The 27,301-nt window shown below is 32.8% G+C and overlaps 1 protein-coding gene across 10 annotated transcripts in view; it reads left to right on the forward strand.

Moving 5' to 3' along the window:
* The window catches only part of LOC145248981 (neural cell adhesion molecule 1-like), a 142,386-nt gene that overhangs the window by 100,021 nt on the left and 15,064 nt on the right, over window positions 1-27,301 (forward strand). For 5 of the 10 annotated variants that reach the window (XM_080110804.1, XM_080110810.1, XM_080110808.1 and 2 more), the window contains one exon: window positions 4,048-4,092. In XM_080110804.1, coding sequence (XP_079966930.1) covers window positions 4,048-4,092 — 45 coding nt within the window. Of the gene's footprint in view, window positions 1-4,047; window positions 4,093-4,399; window positions 4,441-11,725; window positions 11,771-15,230; window positions 15,476-27,301 lie in introns of those variants that run through there. The other 5 variants (XM_080110802.1, XM_080110803.1, XM_080110805.1 and 2 more) reach the window with 5 other exon arrangements.

Consider the following 27,301-nt stretch of genomic DNA (forward strand, 5'->3'; position numbering starts at 1 on the left):
GGATTATTTAAACTATTATTTTCTAAATGTTTCAGCTGATGTAACCTTTAAGCATTTTCACGTACTTTTCGGTTTTGTTTTAAACCATTTGTATTGATACTGGTTTAGGAGTTTAAAGCAGAGTAAATGGGGTCGACGCTTGGGCAGTGCTACTTGAGCAAACATTTGGGGAGTGCCAAATGTGCTGATGCTAGGGACTTAGGCAACACCAATTATGCCAACACTTGGGCAGTACCAATTGAGCCAACACTTGGGAAATGCCATTTGGGTAGATGCTTAGGCAGCACCAATTGAGCTTATGCTTAGAGAGCAGCAATTCGGTTGATGATTGAACAGCAGCAATATGTCTGATGCTTTGACAGGGCCAATTGGTTGATGTTTGGATTATGTTGATTTGGGTTAACGCTTGAACAGCGCCAACATCCCCAATTCTTGGAATCAATACCAGAGGGGAATAACTCCTGTTTTTGCCATTTTTAAACATAAATCCTGACTTTCTATTCACTTAATTTCACACACACACACACACACACACACACACACACACACACACACACACACACACACACACACACACACATATATATATATATATATATATATATATATATAGGGTGGGCCAAAATAAGGGTCCTATCTTTAAATTTGAATAACTTCCACAAAATAAAAGTTAAACTCACCAAACTTTATGTGTGTGTAGACTGACCCTTCCGAGATTTTTTTGAAATAAACAAAATAAATTTTGGCCGAAAAATACTTCTTAAAACTTACATGAATTTATGAATTTTTAAAGATAGGACCCTTATTTTGGCCCACCCTATATATATATATATATATACTAGGAGGACGACCCGACATTGTTCCTGATTGAATGATGACCAACGAATGTTTCACACTCCCATATTTTTATTGTCACCCAAATCCGTGGAATAGCCTATTTTTTAATCAAATCGGTTTGTTGCCTGCTCTAATTGGGAACCCTTCGCATGCCTCTGGCAGTGACTCAGTCCACAATGTATTGTAGTCTACATTGCACTGTAGAGAATCTACTGTTAATTTTATAAAATTATTTTTATATACAATGGCTGGAATTAAAGTTTAAAAAGCAAAACTCAAATGTTTTGCTTCATTTGTGCTTTTAACATAAACATTAATTTTGAACGTGCCGCTGCCATACCCAAGAACCTATTATAGATTTTATATGCCTGGCATTTCTAGTTGTGCTGTGATAATGGCTTGAATTCAAGTTTAAAATTAAAAGGTCAAGTTTCATTGTGAAATTTTGCTTTAAACATAAACGTTCATTTCGAACGCATTCCTGTCATATCAAAGAACCTACTGTTGATTTTATATGTTGTGCATTTCGGCTTATATGATAATAAAACTTCTCAGATGCACCTTTGATGTTAGGCTGTGTAAGATGTTAATTTTGGTTAAAATTGCCTGTTTCTTTTCTCATTGGATTACTTTGATTATTCATACTTATCAGAGACATTCCGACACAAAATTTATTTGAGAACACTGCCAGACACATAAAGTACCTTCGTTTTTTTTTACTGTGCCACTTTATCTTTTTATTTTTATTTTTATTTACTTTTGAGTGAGCATTACATAACAAAAAATATGTTTAGAAATAAATGTTACAAAAGTCAAGAATGACTTTATTAAATAAATCACCAAAGTCACCATTCGCAAATACACTGAGTAACACAGAGTCAAAACATATTTTACGTCTTGTTCTGTTTTGTTTTTGTTTTACGGCATATCAATCCTTTTTCGTGTTATTTAATGCCGAATCGAGTAATTTTGTAACATTTATGCAGCTTCACATTGTTTACATAGTTATTACTTATGTTTTGTTCGTTTTATTTTGCTTCTTTTACAGGCAGTCATCATCTTCTAATTCCCACCGACAGGGCATACATATTTAAATACTATAAAAAATGGACACAACAATTTTTTTTTAATATGAAATATAACACTTTGTTTCATTACTTACGATTTAATTTATTTAAAGAAATATTTATTTCCTATTTAAAGATTTTCAGTATATTTTATTTAACTAAAGAATTTTTCCATTATTTTTATTACATTGTTAGGTGAAGTTTCAGAATAGTTAACCCCCCTCACCATATTAAGAATGGCTTTCAGCATGATTCTTACAATAGCGGTATCAAAGATTTGTTTTCCTTATTTTAAAACAAATTATTAAAAAAAGATACGAGACTATTAAATTTTTTTTTATTAAATCGCTATTTAGGTGAAGGTTCAAAATAGTTAACCCTTCTCCCCATAACCGGTTTTTATGCAGTAAAATACTTTGTTTCAATAATTATGGTTTAAATAAATATTTATTCCTTATAAAAAGATTTACAGTATATTTTATTTAATTGAAATTTATATCAATAATTCGACTTAAAAAATATTTGTGAATTTCCAAATCTTCATTGAATAAAATTTAAAATAAATAGAAAAGTCTATTGCATACGTAAAAGTTGACGGTTGCTTATTTAACTTCATTAAAAACTATCAAAGTCAACCAAGAGCTGCTCAATATTCTGGCTTAATGGATCATTTAGCAAGGAATGAAGATGGTTATTCTGGTATACCAGTTATTCTACCATCTACATCTACAGGAAGTCCTAGGAATCTACAACAGCTGTATCAAGATGCAATGGCAGTTTTCTGTGACCTATTCATTACTCACACGTGTAATCCAAAATGTCCTGAAATATTAAACAACTTGGGATCATCAGAACTTTCACAAAATCGATGTCACAGTTTTTTTAAATTCACAGTCTGACTCCCAAGAACCTGCTGACTGCCCACTATTCTCACTCCAAGCAGCTGATCGACGTCCCTGTCACCGCCTCAATCATCACCAGCACTTCCTAACAATATCAACAGCATCAGTTACGATCGCATTGACCTTCAATAAAAGTTTAAACTAAAGTTCTTTGTTCTACTTGCTTCCATACGTTCATTTTTGTAAAGAATTTCTTACTGATGTGTTTTAAAAGATTTTAACTACCGTGGAATTTCCACGAGTCCTGCTAGTAATAATAATAATAAATAAATAAATAAATAAATAAATAAAAACTCAACTAGTTAAAAACTAACTTACCCGGAAGTCTGGGGTTTGATAGGATCAGGAAGTTTGATGTTCAGATAGAGAACACACATTCATACCTATTGTGAGTTTGAATGAACGATAATAATAAAGATAACACGGGTTTATATTTACAATAGTGTATTTACTTTAGTTGAAGTTGTTCAAAAATCAAGGGACACTTGAACTCTATATGAGATGCATAGATATTCGAATGTCCCATTAAATTCTAATTTACTTCGAAAATGTTGAGTTTGTAAAGAAATAGAGAACATTAATTTTTCTTTTCCCAAATCGACCAGTTAATTAGCTTATAGTATACCTTTCTTGTGGTCTCTTGGTCCTAGTGGGTTCCAGGACACCAATTTATGACAGGTGATCCTGACAAACCCCTGTACAGAGAGACATTAGACAGTAAATTCTCATTTACTTCGAAAATGTTGAGTTTGTAAAGAAATAGAAACATTTTTTCTTCTTCCAAATCGACCAGTTAGTTATGTTATCGTATACCTTTCTTGTGGTCGCTTGGTCTTACTGGGTTACAGGACAATAATTCATCTAGTCTGGTGGAGTATCCAGGACAACAATTCGACTTACATCTGTTGCTAAGGTTGTTCGAAAAATGATTGGAGCATATTACCGCATGTTTCTCAAACGATGTTTTTTATTTGTTTATAAAACATTCCATTTATTTCTATGATTGAAAATTGTACATGAAATAGTCGTTGCTTTGAAACATTTTGATGTATTTAATGGCGTTTTTAATGAGGTATTAATGGTGTTTTTAATGATATATTTAATGATGTTTTTAATGATATCAGCAAAACATTTTAAAACATTGTTTTCATTTTAAATTCATTGAATTTATATTTTTTATTAATTAATTATTAATAAATAATTTCTCATAAAGAATGTTAATTTTCATTCTTGTTTTTTAGAAAACGAACCAACGGAACCGATTTATCTTGAAGTGCTACAAATAGGTATGAATAAAACACTGTTTCTTTTTTAATAAAACCTTTTTCTATTAAACAAACTTGGTTTCTATTAATATAAATTATTTATTGTAAATAAATTTTGGATCTATACATAAGCCTTTTTCTCCAAGGAAACTTTGGTTCTATAAATAAAACCTTGTTTCTATGAATAATTTTTGTTTCTCTAAATAAAAATCTGTTTCTATTTCTTTATAGAACTTTGCTTCCTATTATCTCTGTTCTCTAAATAATTTTTCTCTAAATAATTTTTGGCTCTATAAATAAAACTTTTTTGTTTCTCCGGTCTTAATAGGTTCCAGGACAACAATTCATCTAGTCTGGTGGAGTACCCAGGTTAGTGATGTATCTATAAATAACATGACTTGGAGGTGCACAATTCCTCACATATGTCACTTCAGAGTATCTATACCGAGGGCATCTTATTTTGGCAACAAATACTATTTTATTTGGAATATTTAGTTACTTGTAGGGAAGTGTCCTCATGACAGGTAGTCCTGACAAACCCCTGTACAGAGAGACCTTACACACTCGAGGACAGTGTCTAGTAGGCATTCAAGTTCTCTCCAGTAGGCATTCAAGTAAAGAATAGCATGTAAGAGAGTCCACATCGGATACTGTGGCTATGACTGCCACCAATGATTGTCACCATGACTTTGTCATAACTCTATTCACAGTATCTTGAAGAGGCCATCTTCTCTCTAAATATGATGTATCATCATCACCCCATAACGATATTTGACTCAAGATGTTTAGATTCTAATTTTCTGACTTCGAGCAAGTTTCTTTCTTTTCACCATTAAAACTCGGATCCTCACACGTTCCCAGTTACATAAATGGCTCTCTCTTTAAAAAAAACCTTGGCTCTGAATTGGAGAATTTTGTTACGCCATTTGTTTGCTTTTGAAGAAGAGGCGGCTGATGAACTACTTCAGTTTGCTTAATACTTATCGTGAGTCCAAATGATTTGCTGGGTCCAGAAAATTATTGACAAGTTCTTGCGCTTCAGAGTACGAGGAAGTGACCAATGCAGCATCATCAGCAAATAACATGTCATATATCATTTGGGTTCTCAGCAATTTTTTTGCCTTAAAACGTTGATGGTTAAACAATCTGCCGCTGGTAGGAAATTTTAAGTTCACACCAACATGGAAATCATTGTACGCATGTTGAAGCGTCACCAAAAAATACAGCGCAAATAGAACTGGAGCGAGCACATATCCTTGCTTTGTACCATTTGAGACATCAAAAGGCTATGAAACAGATCACAGCATCTTTCATGTTTTCTATGCATCTGCTCATGCATCTGATCAATAACACTTTTTACCTCGTCTTTATTGTGGTCAAACAAGAACTTGGAAACCAAGAACTTTCTGTGATGTGCTGTGGACGACATCTCATAGAGTTTTCCCCGAAGATTCAATGTTCTCAGAAATGGAGACTGAATCAAGAGATGAGTCTGTTTTACTTGAAAGTTCATTACGATTTTCTACGTTTCTCAAAGGTAAAACATTTATGCGTTTTTTGAGCTGGTTTCCCTTCAGGCGGAATCTTACACTTCTTTGAAGAAGAGCGTAGTCAGACAAAAAGCAGATGGAGTGAAAGCTTCGAGTGAGCAAGAAGTCCCTTATGTCTCATGGCCTTGTGACAACATGATATATCGTGCCAATCCTTTGATCGTGGGTGCATCCATGAAGTTTTACACTGATTTGGTTGCTTGAAAAGTGTATTAGTAATGGTAAGGTCATACTCCTGGCAAAGAGAAAAAAACGAAAACCAATAGAGTTCATACAGCCAAAGCCACGATGATGTATTACACCATTCCAAGTAGCATAATCTGCCCCAACACGAGCATTAAAATTTTCAAGCACTATTATTTTTTGTGCCTAGCATTTGCAATACAGTGCGAAATTTATTGTAGAAGTTATGTTTGAATTCATCAGCGTTTGACATAGTCGGTGCATAACAACTTTCAAGAGTGATAGGAGCATCATTTTCTAGAGTAGATTTAAGGGTCATGATTAGGTCAGAGATAGTTGTAGGAAGTGAAGGAAGGGGTTTTAGCAAGCTCGATTTTTATTGCAAAGCCCACACCAGAAATACGACTTTCTTCTCCCTTCCTACCATTAACAAAAATGTATTACTTCCGGTGATTTCTTCAAATTGTATAGAGCCTGTCAAACGAGTTTCATTAAGAGCAGCAATCGATATGTTATATTCTTGTAGAACCATAGTAAAAAGGGCCGTCTTGTGGTCTTGGAGTGTACGAACATTCCAAGAGACAAGTTTCATTTGTATTTGTTACTTTCGATTTGGTACTGCAAAAAAAATGGATAACAAGGATTCTTCTACCAGGTGAAGTCACGAGTATGCAATTTTTAGGGTTCCTTTTATCACCCCTTCCCCTTCCAGAGAAAGCTATACCTAAATAGGCCTGTTTTATAAACAATATACGCCAGGTTTTATACCAGTTTTCCTTCTCCTAGGCGCATATCTTAACCAAGACTGAAAGTGCATCTATCCTAGAGGCTCATTTTGTTTACATATTCATATACATAGACACATACATATGCATATACATATACATGTACATATACATATCCACATATATCAAAGAGGTTGGTGGGTTTCAGGTTGGAGTTTTCCTTCTCCTAGATGAATGACCGACCATGGCTGATGAGTTCCAGCTATCCTTGCTAGTTAATTCATAACTAGGGGCTGGTTCGTGGAAATCAGAGTGTATCCACACATAGGTGGACCTGCATGCCGGACATCTAGAGGCCAAACACCTCCGAGTCCCTTGTGTTTCAGCATCGGGTTGCGAGGCACACAGTTCCTATATATATTGTTTTTAAATTCCCGGAACAGGGTTCCATGGTAAACAACTGATGATCCCTTAAATCAACATTAGTACTATAATGAATTCGAGAGAGTAAGTTGATGCATTGATTGAAGGTGATTCAATGACTTACTTACTAAATAGTTTTCTAACGAATGATAAAAAATATAAAAATTTAATAAGGTTTATTTATATAGTTTTAAAGGTTAAAATCTTCCAAGACTATTGTGACATTCGCTGCTGGGTATGCATATACTTGTTACATACGAACTCGGGAAGGACCGATCAGCGAATGCGCTAAGCTATGGTTCTCCCTTCTAGAATCCAAAGCGCGCTGAGGTTAGATGGGATAATGTTCTATTGTGATATTTTATATACATCAAATAACAAAGAGAAGAAAAAGAGGGGGAAAAATACAAACAGCGGATTATGTTTCAATTCCAAAAATCACGGGTGTACAACGCGCGACTCTTCTTTTATTACTAAATACAGAAATATCTGGAGGGGGAGATTCTCTTGGTTGTTTTTTTTATAATAAAAAAAATGGAATGTTACATTTGTTCAGTATATATATATGGATGTCAATTCAATATATATCTGTTGAAATAATAACCAATCATTCGCACATTAACTCGGAATTTGATTCCTTTTCTTTTTTTTTATATTTTAAAATGTCAATTCAATATATATCTGTTGAAATAATAACCAATCATTCGCACATTAACTCGGAATTTGATTCCTTTCCTTTTTTTTTATATTCTAAAATGTCAATTCAATATATATCTGTTGAAATAATAACCAATCATTCGCACATTAACTCGGAATTTGATTCCTTTTCTTTTTTTTTATATTTTAAAATGTCAATTCAATATATATCTGTTGAAATAATAACCAATCATTCGCACATTAACTCGGAATTTGATTCCTTTTCTTTTTTTTTATATTCTAAAATGTCAATTCAATATATATCTGTTGAAATAATAACCAATCATTCGCACATTAACTCGGAATTTGATTCCTTTTCTTTTTTTTTATATTCTAAAATGTCAATTCAATATATATCTGTTGAAATAATAACCAATCATTCGCACATTAACTCGGAATTTGATTCCTTTTCTTTTTTTTTATATTTTAAAATGTCAATTCAATATATATCTGTTGAAATAATAACCAATCATTCGCACATTAACTCGGAATTTGATTCCTTTTCTTTTTTTTTTATATTTTAAAATGTCAATTCAATATATATCTGTTGAAATAATAACCAATCATTCGCACATTAACTCGGAATTTGATTCCTTTTCTTTTTTTTTATATTCTAAAATGTCAATTCAATATATATCTGTTGAAATAATAACCAATCATTCGCACATTAACTCGGAATTTGATTCCTTTTCTTTTTTTTTATATTCTAAAATGTCAATTCAATATATATCTGTTGAAATAATAACCAATCATTCGCACATTAACTCGGAATTTGATTCCTTTTCTTTTTTTTTTATATTTTAAAATGTCAATTCAATATATATCTGTTGAAATAATAACCAATCATTCGCACATTAACTCGGAATTTGATTCCTTTTCTTTTTTTTTATATTTTAAAATGTCAATTCAATATATATCTGTTGAAATAATAACCAATCATTCGCACATTAACTCGGAATTTGATTCCTTTTCTTTTTTTTTATATTTTAAAATGTCAATTCAATATATATCTGTTGAAATAATAACCAATCATTCGCACATTAACTCGGAATTTGATTCCTTTTCTTTTTTTTTATATTTTAAAATGTCAATTCAATATATATCTGTTGAAATAATAACCAATCATTCGCACATTAACTCGGAATTTGATTCCTTTTCTTTTTTTTATATTTTAAAATGCCAATTCAATATATATCTGTTGAAATAATAACTAATCATTCGCACATTAACTCGGAATTTGATTCCTTTTCTTTTTTTATATATTTTAAAACGTCAATTCAATATATATCTGTTGAAATAATAACCAATCATTCGCACATTAACTCGGAATTTGATTCCTTTTCTTTTTTTTTATATTTTAAAATGTCAATTCAATATATATCTGTTGAAATAATAACCAATCATTCGCACATTAACTCGGAATTTGATTCCTTTTCTTTTTTTTTATATTTTAAAATGTCAATTCAATATATATCTGTTGAAATAATAACCAATCATTCGCACATTAACTCGGAATTTGATTCCTTTTCTTTTTTTTATATTTTAAAATGCCAATTCAATATATATCTGTTGAAATAATAACTAATCATTCGCACATTAACTCGGAATTTGATTCCTTTTCTTTTTTTATATATTTTAAAACGTCAATTCAATATATATCTGTTGAAATAATAACCAATCATTCGCACATTAACTCGGAATTTGATTCCTTTTCTTTTTTTTTATATTTTAAAATGTCAATTCAATATATATCTGTTGAAATAATAACCAATCATTCGCACATTAACTCGGAATTTGATTCCTTTTCTTTTTTTTTATATTTTAAAATGTCAATTCAATATATATCTGTTGAAATAATAACTAATCATTCGCACATTAACTCGGAATTTGATTCCTTTTCTTTTTTTATATATTTTAAAACGTCAATTCAATATACTGATGTGGAAATAATAATCAATCATTTTTTTTTTTATATTTTAAAATGTCAATTCAATATACTGATGTGGAAATAATAATCAATCATTTTTTTTAATATTTTAAAATGTCAATTCAATATACTGATGTGGAAATAATAATCAATCATTTTTTTTTATATTTTAAAATGTCAATTCAATATACTGATGTGGAAATAATAATCAATCATTTTTTTTTTATATTTTAAAATGTCAATTCAATATACTGATGTGGAAATAATAATCAATCATTTTTTTTTATATTTTAAAATGTCAATTCAATATACTGATGTGGAAATAATAATCAATCATTTTTTTTATATTTTAAAATGTCAATTCAATATACTGATGTTGAAATAATAATCAATCATTTTTTTTTTATATTTTAAAATGTCAATTCAATATACTGATGTGGAAATAATAATCAATCATTTTTTTTTATATTTTAAAATGTCAATTCAATATACTGATGTGGAAATAATAATCAATCATTTTTTTTTATATTTTAAAATGTCAATTCAATATACTGATGTGGAAATAATAATCAATCATTTTTTTTTATATTTTAAAATGTCAATTCAATATACTGATGTGGAAATAATAATCAATCATTTTTTTTTATATTTTAAAATGTCAATTCAATATACTGATGTGGAAATAATAATCAATCATTTTTTTTTTATATTTTAAAATGTCAATTCAATATACTGATGTGGAAATAATAATCAATCATTTTTTTTTAAATATTTTTTGTTCATAGTGCACCCACATAGAAACGAGGACATATCTGCGAAACTTTTTGGATCTCTTCCGAGAATCATATTGGTTGTTTTCTCTCTCTTTTTTACGTAATTAAAACCCCCGCTATGAAAAATTCCTTTTTTCATATTTGTCGTTATCGCCTTCCGCGTTAAAATAAAATGCCTGTATTTACCTTAGGTTTTCCAGGTCGTACTCATCTTTCTTTTCTTACTTTTCTTTTTTATCTTGATGGATTAGAATGGTGATTCATCTTTTTTTTTAATTCCCACGTGGTGCGCTATGTCTATCCCATTTTCAATCTTCCCGGCAACTAACTGTTTTTTTTGTTCTCCTTTTTTTTCTTCTGTTTCCGCTTTAGTTATCTCCCTTGCACCTCTTCTGCTAATATTCGTTCTCTACGTTCTCTCTCTCTCTCTCTCTCTCTCTCTCTCTCTCTCTCTCTCTCTCTCTCTCTCTCTCTTGTCAACGTGTCGTCTTGACGGGTTTGTTTACCTTTTCTTTTTCGTAGGCCCGTCACACTATATATATATATATATATATATATATATATATATATATATATATATATATATATATATATATATATATATACATTAGTAGCGACCTTGGATCACAGTCACCTTCCTAGGGAAACAAATAACCTCATAATACTATAAAACAGTACACACATTTCTTAACCAATAAAAGAAAACACACACGCACACGCGCAAGCACACACACATACACACACACACACTACTCTAAAGGAAAAGAAAAAACACAAGCAGAAAGAGATAGTGAGAGATATAAACACAACACAGGAGTGACCACAGCCGAGGTCGGCGGCCTCGACAAGCCCAATAAAAGAGTAATAAAAAGTAAACATTCTAATGAATAGTAGACACTTACACGTTTCCACCTCTTGGAAACACTTCAAATGAACTACGAAAATGCTATTTTTACATCTCCAACAAATTTGAAAATAATTTCTGAAGAGGACACTTCACAGAACGCCTGAAACGCGTTAAAAACGATTTCAATGATTTAAAAACATTATGACAATGATCTAAACATAATTCTCAATAAAAAACCAAGACACGGAATAATAAAATAATGTTAAAAAATACACACTGTTGGTGACTACCCGCTTATTTAAATATACATCTTACTTTCGTTGGAATTTTTTAACCCATTTATATATATACATATATATATATATATATATATATATATGTATATATATATATATATATATATATATATATGTATATATATATATATATGTATTTATCTTATTGATATTTTACGAATGATAAAGAACAATATATTTTCTAAATACATAAATAAATATTTATAAATAATGTCAATTTTTTCTTTGCTTCAGAATCAAAAGAGGATGCTAATGATGACATTGAGACGCATCTAAAAGGTAGACAAAATGTTGTTTCTGAATAGAGTCCGTCATTAACTATGCGAATTAACTATGGAAAGGTCAAGGACGAAATAACAAGGGAAAGGAAGCCTCCGAATGCCGAGAAAGTGTCTTAGTAAAATTGTTTGTTTATAAAAAATGTATTTATTGTATCTACGATGAAAAATCGTACATAAGAAATTGTTATTGCTTTAAAATCTTTAAAATATTAGATATATATATATGTATGCATATATATATATATATATATATATATATATATATATATATATATATTCAAATATGAGTTAAAAACCTATAAATTAAAATTTACAAAAATGTGTTATTCAACAAGGAAACAATGAACATTTGGAAAATTCCTTTTTCAACGGATTTTCAAAGAATGCCTTCTTCTGTTCAGAAGAAAAGCATTAGCAAAATAATGATTTAAAAAATCAATTGTAAAATGACATTCTCTTGAAGGTTGCAAGTTCAAGGTTCAATCCTCATTGTAGAGGTTCGAAAATACAATCGCGAATTATTTAGGACCTCTACCTCATGCCTAACGATACGAGAGCATGCTATCCCCTGAAGTAAATAAATGGTTTGGTTCGAAATTCTGTCAAAATTCCAAGTTTAACAGTTCGACAAGATACACTAAAAGTAGGTCGGAGGTTACATCGACCAAAACGTTGTGATAATTACAGAACAGTATTTCGAAGAATCCAAATAATATTTTTCTACTTCGTTACATTTAGCAAATTCTAATAATGTATTAAAAAAAATTACATTGGATTTTTATTTTACTTTGAAGTTCGGCAGACAAATTTAGAAATTCTAATAATGTATTTTTATTTTTTTACTTTGGATTTTTTTTTTACTTTGAAGTTCGACAGACAAATTTAGAAATTCTAATAATGTATTTTTATTTTTTTACTTTGGATTTTTTTTTACTTTGAAGTTCGACAGACAAATTTAGAAATTCTAATAATGTATTTTTATTTTTTTACTTTGGATTTTTTTTTACTTTGAAGTTTGACAGACAAATTTAGAAATTCTAATAATGTATTTTATTTTTTTTACTTTGGATTTTTTTACTTTTAAGTTCGACAGACAAATTTAGAAATTCTAATAATGTATTTTTATTTTTTACTTTGGATTTTTTTTTTACTTTTAAGTTCGACAGACAAATTTAGAAATTCTAATAATGTATTTTTATTTTTTTAATTTGGATTTTTTTTACTTTTAAGTTCGACAGACAAATTTAGAAATTCTAATAATGTATTTTTATTTTTTTTTACTTTTGATTTTTTTTTTTTACTTTGAAGTTCGACAGACACATTTAGAAATTCTAATAATGTATTTTAAATTTTTTTACTTTGGATTTTTTTTTTTTACTTTGAAGTATTATTTTGCGACTTTCTCGTTTTATATCATCTTTGTCCTAATGGCAAGCGAAACACGATTTAGGAAGAAAATTGTTTCTTTTGTTTATCAAATTTAGAATTCGTTTTCTTTTTGTTACGAATTTTGCTAACGTGACATTACACTTTGTTAAATCTCTTTTGAATCTTGACTAACGATAATAAAATGACTCCTTTCTGCGAATATGCGAAGGTTCTTTGACTGTCATGGCTCTTGTGGGCTACGACGTTGTTTGGCTGTGGAATTTATTATATACAATCTCTCACATTCTGAAAATCCTATCATAAGTTTCTCGCTTGGTTAGCATTGCTGGATGGCATCGTCCTTTCGTGTTAAAAACTCCTACTTGTGAGGCATTGACTTGGGGTTATTAGCTGGTTGGATGACCGCGTCCCTTGTTGAGACGAAGTAGATTCATTTCACGGTCGGATTTCGGCGCGGTTTACTTGATCTGTGTTGGTTAATAGAAATTCTTGTGTGCAGGGCGTTTGCTCAGTTGGTAGAGTGGTTGCCTTGCATGCAAGAGGCTCGGGTTTCGAATCCTGAGTTCGGATGTGTGTGTAACTGATGAGCCCAAATGAGGGCGAAACTCGAGTCTTGGATTTCCGGTTCGTTGACTGTCATGGCTCTTGTGGGCTGCGACGTTGTTTGGCTGTGGAATTTATTATTAATAATATTATATATATATATATATATATATATATATAGATAGATAGATAGATAGATAGATGAAATTGGAAGCAGAACAATAAAAGAAAAATCCGGTTCGTAAGACTTTTCGAATCTTTTCTAAAAAATAAACTGTCCAATGTTTTCCATTGTTATAGAAATGAAAACAAGCGGATTTTTCCCTAAGTTCCAAGGAAGGCCAAGGTCGTCGAAATAAGTATGAAAAGTGGGCGCCATTTAGAGAGAGACTCCTAACAACCAGGAAAATGTCTCAAGTCGGTTTAAAATGAATTTTTTTTTCTTGTTTCTAATATTGTAAATTTTACATTGGCCCAAGTTGAACAATAAAAGAAAACAATACTACAGATTTATTTTAATTTTTTTATTGAATAAATCAACTCAAGTAACTCGGTTATGTAGTAGAACTGACATCTATTCTATGTATCCACTTTTAGCCTCAATCATAGCCTTGATGTGGATCCGGAACTGGGGCATGCCTTTTCCACAAACACCGGCAGGAGGTTGGCAACTACTCGGCAGATGGCGACGATCAGGCTGGCTTTGGTGTTGTGGGAGGTCATGTTGGTGATGTTCTCGACATATGACCAAATGAAGTAGTCCAGCGGGTTCAGGTCGGGAGAGGAGGGGGACGGTGAGAGAAGGGTACAAAATCGAAGCACTCTTTCTGAAGCCAAGCCTGGGTCTCTTTGAACATGTGGGTCGGCGCTGAGTCCTGCTGAAACACCTATGGTCTGCCAGCGGCCTTGATTGCACCAGGGGATCCGCACACTCTTCAGCATACCTAGGTACACTTTGGTGTTGACCTTTAAGCCAACGTCGAAGATGTGAAGGGGCATGATGTTGCCCTCACTTGAAACCACACCAAAGACCATAACCGTGGCCGTAACTTTGTTTTCATAAACCTGGACACGTCCCTGTTAATCGAGGCAATCAAGCAATGCATTGTGAGGGTGCTGGCGATGGTCCTGTTGTCATAACTTTGATCGGTAGAGAGTATAAGTTGTAAAACGGCACATCTCCGATCTAATTGACCAGTTTCAGACATGATACTAGGCTACTATCACTCTTGGGATTTGTACACAAACGGCCAACTAGTAGTTGGTCTGCAACAAAAAAAGAAAACCCGTTTTCATCAAACAGAAATGGAATCATGTCATCTTTTCTAGGGTGATAATTTTATCGTTCTATCCTGCATTTAATCCTTTTGTTTTTTATATGAGCAAACACATTCAAATAATGTTTTGAGTCATTGAACTTAATATTTATCATTTTGGTTTTTATTGACTTTTTTCTAAATAATAATTTTTTTTTCAAAGGAAACTCATTTCTCCTAATAATGTCTATTTTTTTTAATTTGTTTCAGATTTTGATGAAAGTTCAAGACGAGATGCACCAAAAAAATGAAATAAAACTTTTTATATAATTAAAAATTTTTTTATATGAATGAAAATTGTTTCTATAATTAAGATTTTGTTTTTATAAATGAAACTTTGGTTTGCTTTAATAAATAATTATTTTTCTATAAATAAAACATGTTCTATAAATAAACGTTTTTTTTCTATAAATAAAACTTTTTTCTATAAATAAAACTTTTTTCTACAAATAAAACTGTTTCTTTTTTTTTACATGGAGGTCACAATTTATCAAGGCCCGGAGGCCACTCAATCATAAGGGTTGTTGCGTGTACAGTAATCAATGAGATAGTATTGTAGTAATCATTAGTATTGGAGATTTGATAGAGTGTCTTACTTAAGAGGGCGGTTTGTCAGGAATTTGTTTATGTTGGACTTGAAGACATCCAAGTTGTAGTCAGGTGGGAAATAGGCAAATGGAAGAGAGTTCCACAGTTGTGCACTTTTGAGAAAGAAGCTCTGCTCATGGAATCTACGTTTGGATTTAGGCACAGATAAAGAGTGAGGAAAATTATTGACAGTAGTTTCAACCAGACGGATGTTTCTCGTGAAAGATTGGCGAAGGGGGCACGAGAGATTGGAGCTCAGACGAGCACTTGCCATGGAAATAACGATAAAACAGACATGCTCGCAACGTCTCTTCTGTGGGAGAGAGGCTGCAGGGAAGAGAAAAGCGCATCTCCCACTAAACCACGAAGTATATTTTGTACTCTGTCATGGCAGGATATGCTGTTTTTAGCAGCTCCTGCCCAGATGTGGCAGAATACTCCATCCTTTGACGTACTTGGCTTTTTTACAGATAGAGAATTGCATCAGTAGTGAGATATCTTCTGGAGCGGTAGAAGGATCCCATCATTTTCCCAGCGTCCTTGGCAACGTGTTCCATTTCAGATCAACAGTAAAGGTCAAACCCAGAAGCTTGTCAAAATATGGAGCCTATAAATAAAACTTTTTTTCTATACATAAAACTTTTTCCCTTGTAATAAAATAAAAGAAAAGAAAACACTGCACCAAAGTTAAGGGCATAATAGATTGTTTACCTCTCTTTTGGGTATAGAGACTTCCACAAGGAGGTGAATGCATGCTATCGTCATGGTAGCCTGATTCTTACATGGATGAGTGTACGACTCTGTCATAGGCTTTTAGACTGAAAACTCTTTTTTGGACCTTATCCAAGAGGGAGAGACTAGTGGTAGATGCACCAGCCCAGATGTGGCAATAATACTCCATGCATGTGGAATCTTGTATAGTTACAGGATACTCTCAGTTGTGAGTAGTTTTCTAGCTCGATAGAGGGAACCCACTTCTTTGCAGCAGCCTTCGTAAGGCCTTCAATGCATTTGTTTCAGTTCATATGTCAAGTAAATGCCAGGCCGAGGAGGTTAAAAGAAGAATTCTCAGGTAAGGTGTGTTACATGTGCGCTAAAAGTTGGGGTATGATAAGAAACTTAATGATAAAACAAATATCGTTTACCTTTGTAGCACGTTGCGCAAAGGGGGGGGGGTAAGGGAATTTACGGAAAAGCAAAAACCCAAGTATTTTTCTCTTTATCGCATATGTGACATAGCAAAAAAAATAAATAAATAAAAATTAAACAAGTGGGCAGAAACGCAAGGACGAACACAATAAAAAATGCGAGAAAATAACGAAATAACAAACACTTTTCCAAACGATCAAAAATAGATTTATTTAAAAAGAAAAAAAGAAGAGTTTAATGAAAGAAAAAGAAATGTATTCAAAGTTATGGAATCTGAAGTATATCTACGCGTATTGAACTGATCGAAAGTCCTGGCTGGGGTAGTCAAAGTCTTTGCACTTACAGGTTTCTTTTGTTTTTCCCTTTTTTTTGTTTCTTTTGCTGGTGTGTTTCACAACTCGACAACGACGCAGTTAATCCAAGATGTTTCCTTCGGTGGGGAAACACTTCGAATAGCGATTTCATGTGTTCTCTTTTCTTACTCGCACTTCATATATCTGTCTCTTTCGTGAGGGATAAGATATCACATCGTGCATTCGGCACATCCATATATCCTTCGCATGATGGAAGAAAGCCATCGCATTCTCTCGCATGACTGGAGAAAGTCGCGTCGTTTACGCCTCGTGTATCGGTATCTCCCTTTCGTATGAGCTAGACTTTGAAATTCCCTTCCCGCTACTTGCTTTCCTGACTGTACTGGTATGCAGAAGTTTAAATGTAATGTAAACCAACATCTTGCTAATCTTTCCTAGGCATGGTCCCAAATAGTAGCCCTTTACGTCCATTTGCGATTTTAAGGATGAACGTGAGTAAAAAAGGTTAGATTCACTTTATATTTTATATTTTATATTTATTCAAGCAAAACAATTATTTATAAGAATTTTAGTTTTAATGGTTATTTCGTTATGTCAGTGGCAGATGTGATTGATCAGTGACCTTCAATTGTTTGATTTCAGAAGATTTTAGTTCTGGACACAAAAGTGCACACATAAACAGCATGAGCTACCTTAAGAGGTTGAAAAGACCAGACAAGTGCAATGTTGATTTTATTAAACATTTCTATTTTTCTATTTATTCAAATTAAATTGAACAGATTTTTGAACACTAAAATTATCTTCTTCATAAAATACAAATAGCTTCTTTTTTTCTTCTTTCATGTTACAGTGGAGAAGCTAACTCCTAGCATGTCCTCAAAGGTTGGAAATTGAAACTAGACAATATTTAAATGTCCGATAACAGTGTGAGCTGTGCAAAATAATTAAGTTGTAGCGAGTTTGTCTACTACGATTGAAAGGTGCGGCTCCGCAAACATATCCGAATAAAAATGGAATAGTACTGAGGAAATCAAAGTGCCCTCGGAACTGACCCATTTATGGCCTCATTTGCAAACGGTTTAGTTGAAAGAAAAAAGGTATTACTCAATCGGACATCTCGGATGTGATTTCTGGCGGCTTCAAAATCAGTCTTTTGGAAGTATCTTGTTATTTTGAGCAATAGTTTTTCAGTTTAAGTTCGAGAATTGAGGGTGATGTCTACCAATATCACAAGGTGATCAGCTTTCTCACTCTTGGACAGGGTTCAAAACAGAGTCGCCAACCTGATAGGTCCTGAACTGCCATCTAGGTTTCAGTCGCTGTCCCATCGACGAAGTGTTGCATCCCTCTGACTGTTCTACAAATACTTTAATAGTGAATGTTCTGACAACTGCAAGCACTTGTACCTCCTCGACATGACTACGCCCGACAAACCCGACAAGAAACTAAGTTCCACCCCTTTACAGTAGAGATTTCTCCCCCAGAACTGTAAATCTTTGGAACTCCCTTCCGGGATACTGCTTTCCCAACTGTACTGATATGCAAAAGTTCAAGTGTAATGTGAACAAACATCTTTCTGCCCATCTCCCTTCATAATACACCCGCAAATTATGCCCCCGATAGTAGCCCCCTACTTCAAAGTGGCACTTGCCTTGTTTGGGGTGAAGATTGAATAAAAAAAATGAGCAATGGCCATTTGTCAGACAATGCTCGAGTACTATAGTCAGCAACAAATCTAGAAGTGAGACTTGCTGACAGCCTGTATAAAGGAATGGAATTTCGAGATATTATGCGTGTCGCTACCAGCTGCATCTGCACAGCTCGAGAAACCAACCTAATTACTGTAATGAACAGTGGCGGCTCGTGTATGGGGCTGTAAAACTGCAGTCAAGTCATTTCTACACAATCTTAACGATAAAATTAAAAATAATATGTCTGTTTTTGTTTTTATTTTATTATTATTATTTTATTTTTTATTTTTGTTTTTCTTTTCTTTCTATGTGTACATTATAAAATCATTAAGTTTTATGTCAGTAACCCCCCCTCCAAAATTCATATAAAAACAGGGGTTTGTAACCACTTTTGTATTTTTTCTTCCCCCGCCCTCGACACAAATGAATTATTTTGAGTTGGCCTTGTGCCTAAGTTTTTTTGTTCATGTTCATTTTTTTCAGATTTAATATCTCAAAGTGTAGTATCTGTTCTTACTACATGCTGTACTTATGTTTGTAACTTTTCCCTTGCCACATAGCTAAGATCAATGTGCAGTATCTGTTTTTAACAGATGTTGCACTTACATTTGTAACTTTTCCTTGGCAATCGAAGGGGAAACCCTTCCATGCTAAGGCATTTTTAGTCGCATGCAAGTCACTCCATCGGTCGGTCTGTAACACATTTACATTTTTTTAAGCAAGGGATATGGAGTAATATTTTTGCCCCTCCCCCGATTTATCAGAGAGGGATCTATGTTTTCAATGGTCAGTCTGTCTGTTAGTCAGGATGATTGATGGATAACCGTCCATTAGTTTTTCCTGAAATTTTTATTTATTTAAGTCATTTCAGCCCATTTTTCGGTCATTTTAGTTTATCTTTAAGAATTTTATGTCAATTCTACATTCACGCATTCATTCATTACACGAGAGCACGCGACTAATGGCTATCGGCCTTGTTTTTTAATACGCACACTTTTAACGTTGCGATTTAATTCGGTAGCAGACGAAAATCTGAAATATGAAAACCTTCTTTTTTTTAATTAAAAGTATTCAGAGATTTAGCAGTGAAGCCAACACGCGATTAAAGGTAAAAATCAGATATACAATAAATAAACGTTACCATAAAAATAAAAGTAACTTTTCCACCTACCTGACATTTTGTTTGTTTGTTTGTTTGTTTTTTAAGTAGTTTCAAATGCTATTTATTTGGCGCATTTTTATACAAGGTCATTGTATAAGTTTTTCTGTTTTTTTCGACTACATTACAAAAAATGAAAATGCGACGATAGTCATAGAGAAATAATTTATTTAGGATGCTGAAACCAACGATATTTTTACTAAGTTAAAACATTAAAAAAAGAAAGCTGCGGCGTTTTTTTTAATTTTTTTCTATTGTTTTTTTTTTATGTAACAAAGTTGATAACCTTAATAATAAAAAACGTAGTCTTTATTGCGACTAATAAGAGAATCGTTTCTGTTTTCATATCACAATTTACGACGCTAAAACCAATGGTATTTTCATGAGATGAAAACAATTGAAAAAGAAAGTTGCGGCAACTTTTTCTAGTTTATTTTTTTTAAATACATTTTTATTAAAAAAGTAAATATTATGCTAAGGTTCTATTAAAAAAAGTTAGTCTTTAAGCTAACATACATTTAACATTACAAAAGAAATGGAATTTTTACGACTACGTTTGTTTTTTACTAATTTTTTAAATTAATAAGTAAATGCTACGGTAAGATTTTTTCCGAAAATGAAGGAAAATGCAACGATAGTTGTAAAAGAAATTGTGATTTTAATAAACACACTTTTTAATAAAAAACGCCAAAGTAACATATAATGAAAAAAATAACACTGGTTTTTATATTAAAATGTCGCATCCATGAACGAACACAATATCATGATTCAAAATATTAGTTCCTAATCACACTCTCACATGCAATAAATCTCAGGAACGAACTCACAAATTGAAAGCCAGTCACGTGCCTTTTTCTTTTTTTTTCTCGTTTAAAGTCCTTTTAAAAATTTCTCGCCTTCCATTTACGTGCAAACAGTAGCCACGCAGATAGTTTTCAGAAGCATGCCGCGTCGCATGTCCGGGGTATTTTTGCCGGGTTTCAAAATTTCTTGTCACGTAAAATAAGATTTAAAAAAAAAAAAATTACACTCTTTCCAAATACGTGCAAAACCGTAGCCACGTAGATAGTTTTCAGAAGTATGCCTCCTCGCATGTCCGGGGTATTCTTGCCAGGTCTTCTTCCTTGAAGGAGGTTCCAAAATTCATTGTCTGCGCCGGGCAATGAACCTGCATTCACTCTCCACGTCGCTGGAATAAAAAAGAGACTGAAACTCGCGCTGGGCCCGTGATGTCACCAAGGAGCTAGCATTTCCCTTTTCTTCAAATTAAAGGGAGCTTCGTACAAACCCAAAATATACGAAACTAAGAATCATAAATGATGCGAAATACAAAAAAAATCAAATATAAGAACCAGAATATAAATAATAAATGAAAACAGGGTAATGCACTATTATTGGTACAAAAAATTCCAACATTCTCAACAGGAAATGGCAGTCAACGTACAGTTGGATTACACCTGTGAAATTTACAATACAATTTTTTATACACATATACCACACAATGCACGTCAAAACAACTCCATGAAACACATATCAGAACAAAAAAGCAGAAAAATTCAAACAAGATCACTCCATAAAGATTCACATGAAAACCTTCATGTTTTATGTTTGAACAGAGGAGTACCTAACCAGATTCATAAATTTAAAACTAATGATCAGATGCAAGGTTGCAACAGAAGTTTGAATCGAGAACATTCCGCCAGATAATTAACTATTTGCATATAAAAGAGTATTAAGGCTTGAGAAGTTCACCTACCATCCAACCTCCTCATCCTTATAGGATCTCTGCGAACACCAAAATATCTCAGCTCCCTCGTAACCACAAGAGCCCAGTGAGATCAACACCGGTGCTACAAGCGGGACGAATCCAATCAACCCTATGCTTTGATAAGTTCTTCAACTTGGTGGAATGAAATAAAACTGAAACACAAATTCTGCACAAATTCTGCAAGGCAATCACAGTTTTAAACGTTTGTATAGCTATATACATATAGCCAAACAAACAAAGTTGAGTATAGGTGTCAGAAACATCGAGGATGCTGGAGATGTAATACTTATGGAATACTCCTATCAATAAATGTAAACAGGGTGGTGCACTATTATTGGTACAAAAAATTCCAACAGGGCGACTTTTTCTTTTACTGTAACAAAGCTTATAATATTAATTAACACAAATATCTTTACTGTAACAAATATTAATTAACACCAATATTAATTAACACCAATATTAATTAACTCGTTTTTAACAATTCAAAAAAATCAAAATGCGACTAAATTGTTAAGGAATTGTAATTTTTATTAAACAAAATTGCGATTTATTTTATACTAGCGGGGGTACCCGGCGTTGCCCGGGTATTTGGAGGTAAATCAAAACTCCGGGGGGGGGGGGTAAAATAAAAAAAAGTTTTGGTAGGTAATCGGAACCCTTGAGGCAAAGTTGGAAATTAAAGTGTGAAAGAAAAACATGCGACGTTAACTACTAGGCCACCGCGACATACTAACGGAAACACGCTTGAATTTACATAATTACTTAGAATTTGCAGCTGCACGTTTTAATGTCTTAATGAGGTCAACTTTGACTGCGGGATTTTTATTTTTATTTTCCCAAGATGTTGGGGGAGAACCAGCTCCCATTGTCCAATTTGAATAGCAATTGTCTGATATAAGGAAAATATTTCCACATTGATCAAAGCTGATTGTTTCCAGACATTTCCGGCGATCGAGAACGGAAAAATACCGCCAGAATTAGTGTCGCTTTTATTATAGGAAAAAGCCTAATCCACATGCGCCGAGCGAAAACTGTTGAATATTTATCTTCCCGAAGTTGATAAATTAAATAGACAGGCGAGATTCGTTGTTAACTGGGATATATTATGATATATACGTGATATAAAAAGTGATATAAAAAGTTTTAATAAGTTGTGAGCCGACCGAGCGCTTCTCTGAAAAAAAGCCTTTCTTGGACATACACAAAAAGCGGACATACATACACACATTTTCGCTTTTATATATATAGATGAAATATTTTTTTTACATAAGAAATTTAAACACAAAATTTGTTCAGTAAAAAAACGCCTTTTTTGGACGTATACAAAAAACGAACATACATATAAACATTTCCGCTTTTATATATATAGATGAAATATATTTTTACATGAGAAATTTAAATACAAATTTGTTCAGTAAAAAAAAAAACGCCTTTCTTGGGCATACACAAAAAGCGAACATACATACACACATTTTCGCTTATATATATATAGATGAAATATATTTTTACATGAGAAATTTAAACACAAAATTTGTTCAGTTGTTTTTATACTTTCATCCTTGTTTTACTAAAAATTTCTTGAAATCAATTGTACTTTCCTTTTTAATCAAAACAAAAAGGAGTCGAAGAAAATGTAGGAAAAAGTTGTGAAACTTTCTTTTTCAAATGTTTTCATCTAATGAAAACATCGTTGGTTTTAGCGTCGCAAATTATGACATGAAAACAAAACCGATTCTCTTAATAGTCGCGTAAAGACTACATTTTGTCTTATTAATGTTATCAACTTTGTTACATAAAAAAATAACCGTCGAGGTTTTCTTTTTTTGATATTTTTATTTAATAACGGTTACGAATGCCATCTTTGCTACGTGATTCGCGACTTGTCTCCGAATTCCTGCCAGTTCCACCAATCTTTTGACTTTATTTGCATACATTCTCCCGTCCACCTCTTCTCTTTTAAGTTGTTGTACGCCTCAATCCGCGAATCTGGCTATGATTGTCTCAGTATCCTCCTGTTTACGGGAACTCAGCTCCAAATATAGGGCCAGTGCATCACCCTTCAGGAACAACGGTATCACTGTGGCAACGCCGCCTATCTTTTGAAGCTTTGCCACTAAGTCGACTTTCTTTAACCAAGCCACTACATCGCCTTCGCCAATGAACGGCTTTATCATGTTGTTCAGGCCGGTAGCCATTGCCGAAATAGCTTGAAGTGTTCCTAGTTCAGGACAACAAAATTAAAGAAAAAAAAAAGAATTCGTCTTTGCAAGCCGACAACCGCCGGGTTTGAGATCACCACCGCCACCAACCTTCGTCTGTTTGCCTCTCGCCGTCCTAACCTGTCAACTCCTTTTATATATGTCTCTTGCGTAATTTCACGTGATTTCACGTGACTTCCAGCAGAGCACACCTTTTAAAACTATGGGTGCCATATTGATTTCTCTCTCTCTCTCTCTCTCTCTCTCTCTTTTGCCCAACCTCACCCAACACACACGCGGTAAGACCTCTGTTCGTTTGATCTGTTTTTCCCTTTCTTTTTCTCCTTTTGTTCTGCTAACTTTAAACAACAGAAACCAATGGCTTTTTTCGAACAGAATGTATTTGTAAACGAAAACATTTATTGTATACAAAAGTATAAATATATAATTGTAAAAACATTTGTTTAAAAGTCTGCGTAAGAAAATATAATTTTAAGAAAACAATTTCGTAATGACAGCAACATTGTATTTTTATACAGAAAAAAATAAAATAATTAGAAGGTGCGCATGAAAAAAACTGAAAGAATTAACAATGGTATTTTAGTAAGAAGGTAAGAAAATAGTAATTCGTTCTTACTAAAATAATAACAGGGGAAGTACATCTTTCCTGGTAATAATAAAAAATAAAGTTCGTTTCATTTTTTTTAAGTTCCAAAGTTTGTAATCGGATTGTTTAATCAGAAATGATTACTTAATTCTATCAGGGAAGCCATGTTTGTTTTAATCTCTGGGGCGTTCTTTATTGAATGAGGTTTCGTTTATTTCAGAATGATACAATATTTACCTGTCAGCCAATGAGATTTTCTGAAATGTGAGGAGGGAGAAATCATTATTTTTTGGAATAGAGAAAAGGGAAGATTATGGTGTGTGTATAAGTGTATGAGGCAGAAAATTAGAGCGAAACCCCATATATGATCCTAATGCAGAAAACCCCCAGGTGTCGAATGGTAGTGGAAGTAGTACTTTTTAGAGGGTAAAAACAGCTACTTTCATTGTGCCATCGATATTACTCCTAGGGTTAATTATAAGGTTTTGATATATCGAATTAATGTGTCAAAATGTCGTTATATAGTTACATAATATAGTACCTAATAGTGTAGATATAATGAATTTGCATGTGCCATTTGTCGTTGTAAACCTACGGTATTTTGGTCCACATGAGAAATACTGTGCCTCTTTTATTATATATAGGGACAGGGATATAATATATAATATATAGTAATGTATATCTTATATTATATAATATTATATAATATATAATATATAGTAATGTATATCTTATATTATATAATATTATATAATATATAATATATAGTAATGTATATCTTATATTATATAATATTATATAATATATAATATATAGTAATGTATATCTTATATTATATAATATTATATAATATATAATATATAGCATCTATAATTGTTTGACTAATTTGACCCATTCAGTTGCCTTGATTTTTTAATTACATTTTCATCACAAAGTTAAACAGTAAGATGTCTGTTCACATTACACTTGAATTTATGCATATCAGTACAGTTGGGGAGGCAGGAACCCGGAAGGGAATTCGTAAGGCGTGTGGCGAAGAAACTATTAGAGTAGAAGTCTTTCTTACATCTAGGGATCTCTAATGTGTAGGGGTGGGATTTTGCTGCTCGTCGGGCTTGTTGAAGGTATTCACGTCAAGGGGATACAAGGCCTTGCAGTTTGTCGGAGCATCCGTTATTAAAATATGTGCAAGACAGGCAGAGAGATGCAACATTTTGTCCATGGGACAGAGGTTGAAGCTTAGATAACAGCTCAGGACCTATCAGGTTGGCGACTCTCTTTGGAACCCCGTCCTGTACTTTCAGGTAATGTATCTTTAGCCATAGATATTTGTGGTCGAGAAGGTTTCTTGTAATTATTAAAGAAAACGAGACATCTCTGAAAAACAGATTTTAGTCTAGAGTCAAGAGTTAAAGGTGATGACTTACAATATCACAAGGTGATCAGTGTTCCCAGGTAAGTTATAGGCATTTGTCAGAGAGTAACGAATATAGACTCATGCACGTATGTCTAAGTCATTACGATAATGTGGGATCTATCCAGCTATTTAAAGTGATTAGAAGGGATTGACGAGTGTAGATTAGTTTTACTGAGTGCTGGAATATCCGGAGAAATGAGTCTACACCAGGTAGATTACTTCTAAGCTCATGAGTATTTGTGAATACGAGTATCAAGAGAAGAGGTGAATTAGTTTTGTTTCGGTGTATTTCTGATTTGAACGTGTTTTTGCTTTCAATGTAATTTAATTTAATTGCTCTAGTTCTGGTATAGAATTGGTTGGTAAAAATGAGTGTGTTAGATGTCAAATATGCACACACAAATAGGCTATTAGCCGTGTGTTCATCTAAAGGTTGTGGCCGTGAGAAAGCCTACTAGAGATAAGTGCAGAGTTTCTATGCATTCGCAACTTGACTCTACAGCCATCCTAATATCATACAGCTTCTGATAGAGAAGCCGCTCTCAACGCTACCTGAGTGTTAGGGCTCTGTACTGCTTGTCAGAAATAGCAGTTTACTAAACTGTCAAACCTCCACCCTTCACCTGCCGAACAATGTGAACATAACTGGCAAGCAGGTGTCCCCAATTTGTTCACCTTGAGAGAAAGAGAAATGGAAAGACGACGGTGATTGTCCTAGCTATGAAGCAAGGCCAAGTACTGAGTGTTTCTGACGAGTCCCTGTGATTGTGCGTCTGTGTGAAAGACAGAAACTACCTATTATTTAAGCAATGTAGGTTTGCAAACCGAATAATTTTTTCAAGTCTAAGAACGATGTCGACCAAGACTAAAGAGATCTTCTTCTCCAGTGGTTTTGTGTCATGACGTTTGAGGCGCGTAGTACAAATTTAATACCAGAGTTTTCGTTCTTCTAGATGGATGACGTCACAATATCTACGGGTCCATCACATCGAGAGAGATAGCCACATACTTGGGTACTGAATTAGATATTTCCATGCCCCTGTCTAGATAGTTATGAATAATAACTTTCTACTTCAATAAAGTTTTGCTCGCTTCAAAAGAAACTAAAATAAAATTTCATATTGAGTAAAAAGGCGGTAAAAATAAATCAATTAGTTTTTATTAATTTGTTTTTTTTTAATAAATAAATAAATTTGGTAAAAATATAGTGAGGAATAGATCAAGAAGTGAGACTTGCTGATCCTCACAAACTGGTCGGAAATGTGGCAGTATATTACAAAGTGAGCAGAAACAATTGTTTGTAAACAAGATTTTGGAATGAACCAGGATTATAGTATTTTAAATGAATAGCTTTAGCCATATTATAAACTATTTAAACGTTTGTACGAAT

The sequence above is a fragment of the Euprymna scolopes genome, chromosome 27, assembly GCF_053919585.1.
Source record: "Euprymna scolopes isolate OS-2025 chromosome 27, ASM5391958v1, whole genome shotgun sequence".
Taxonomy (NCBI): Eukaryota; Metazoa; Mollusca; class Cephalopoda; order Sepiida; family Sepiolidae; genus Euprymna; species Euprymna scolopes.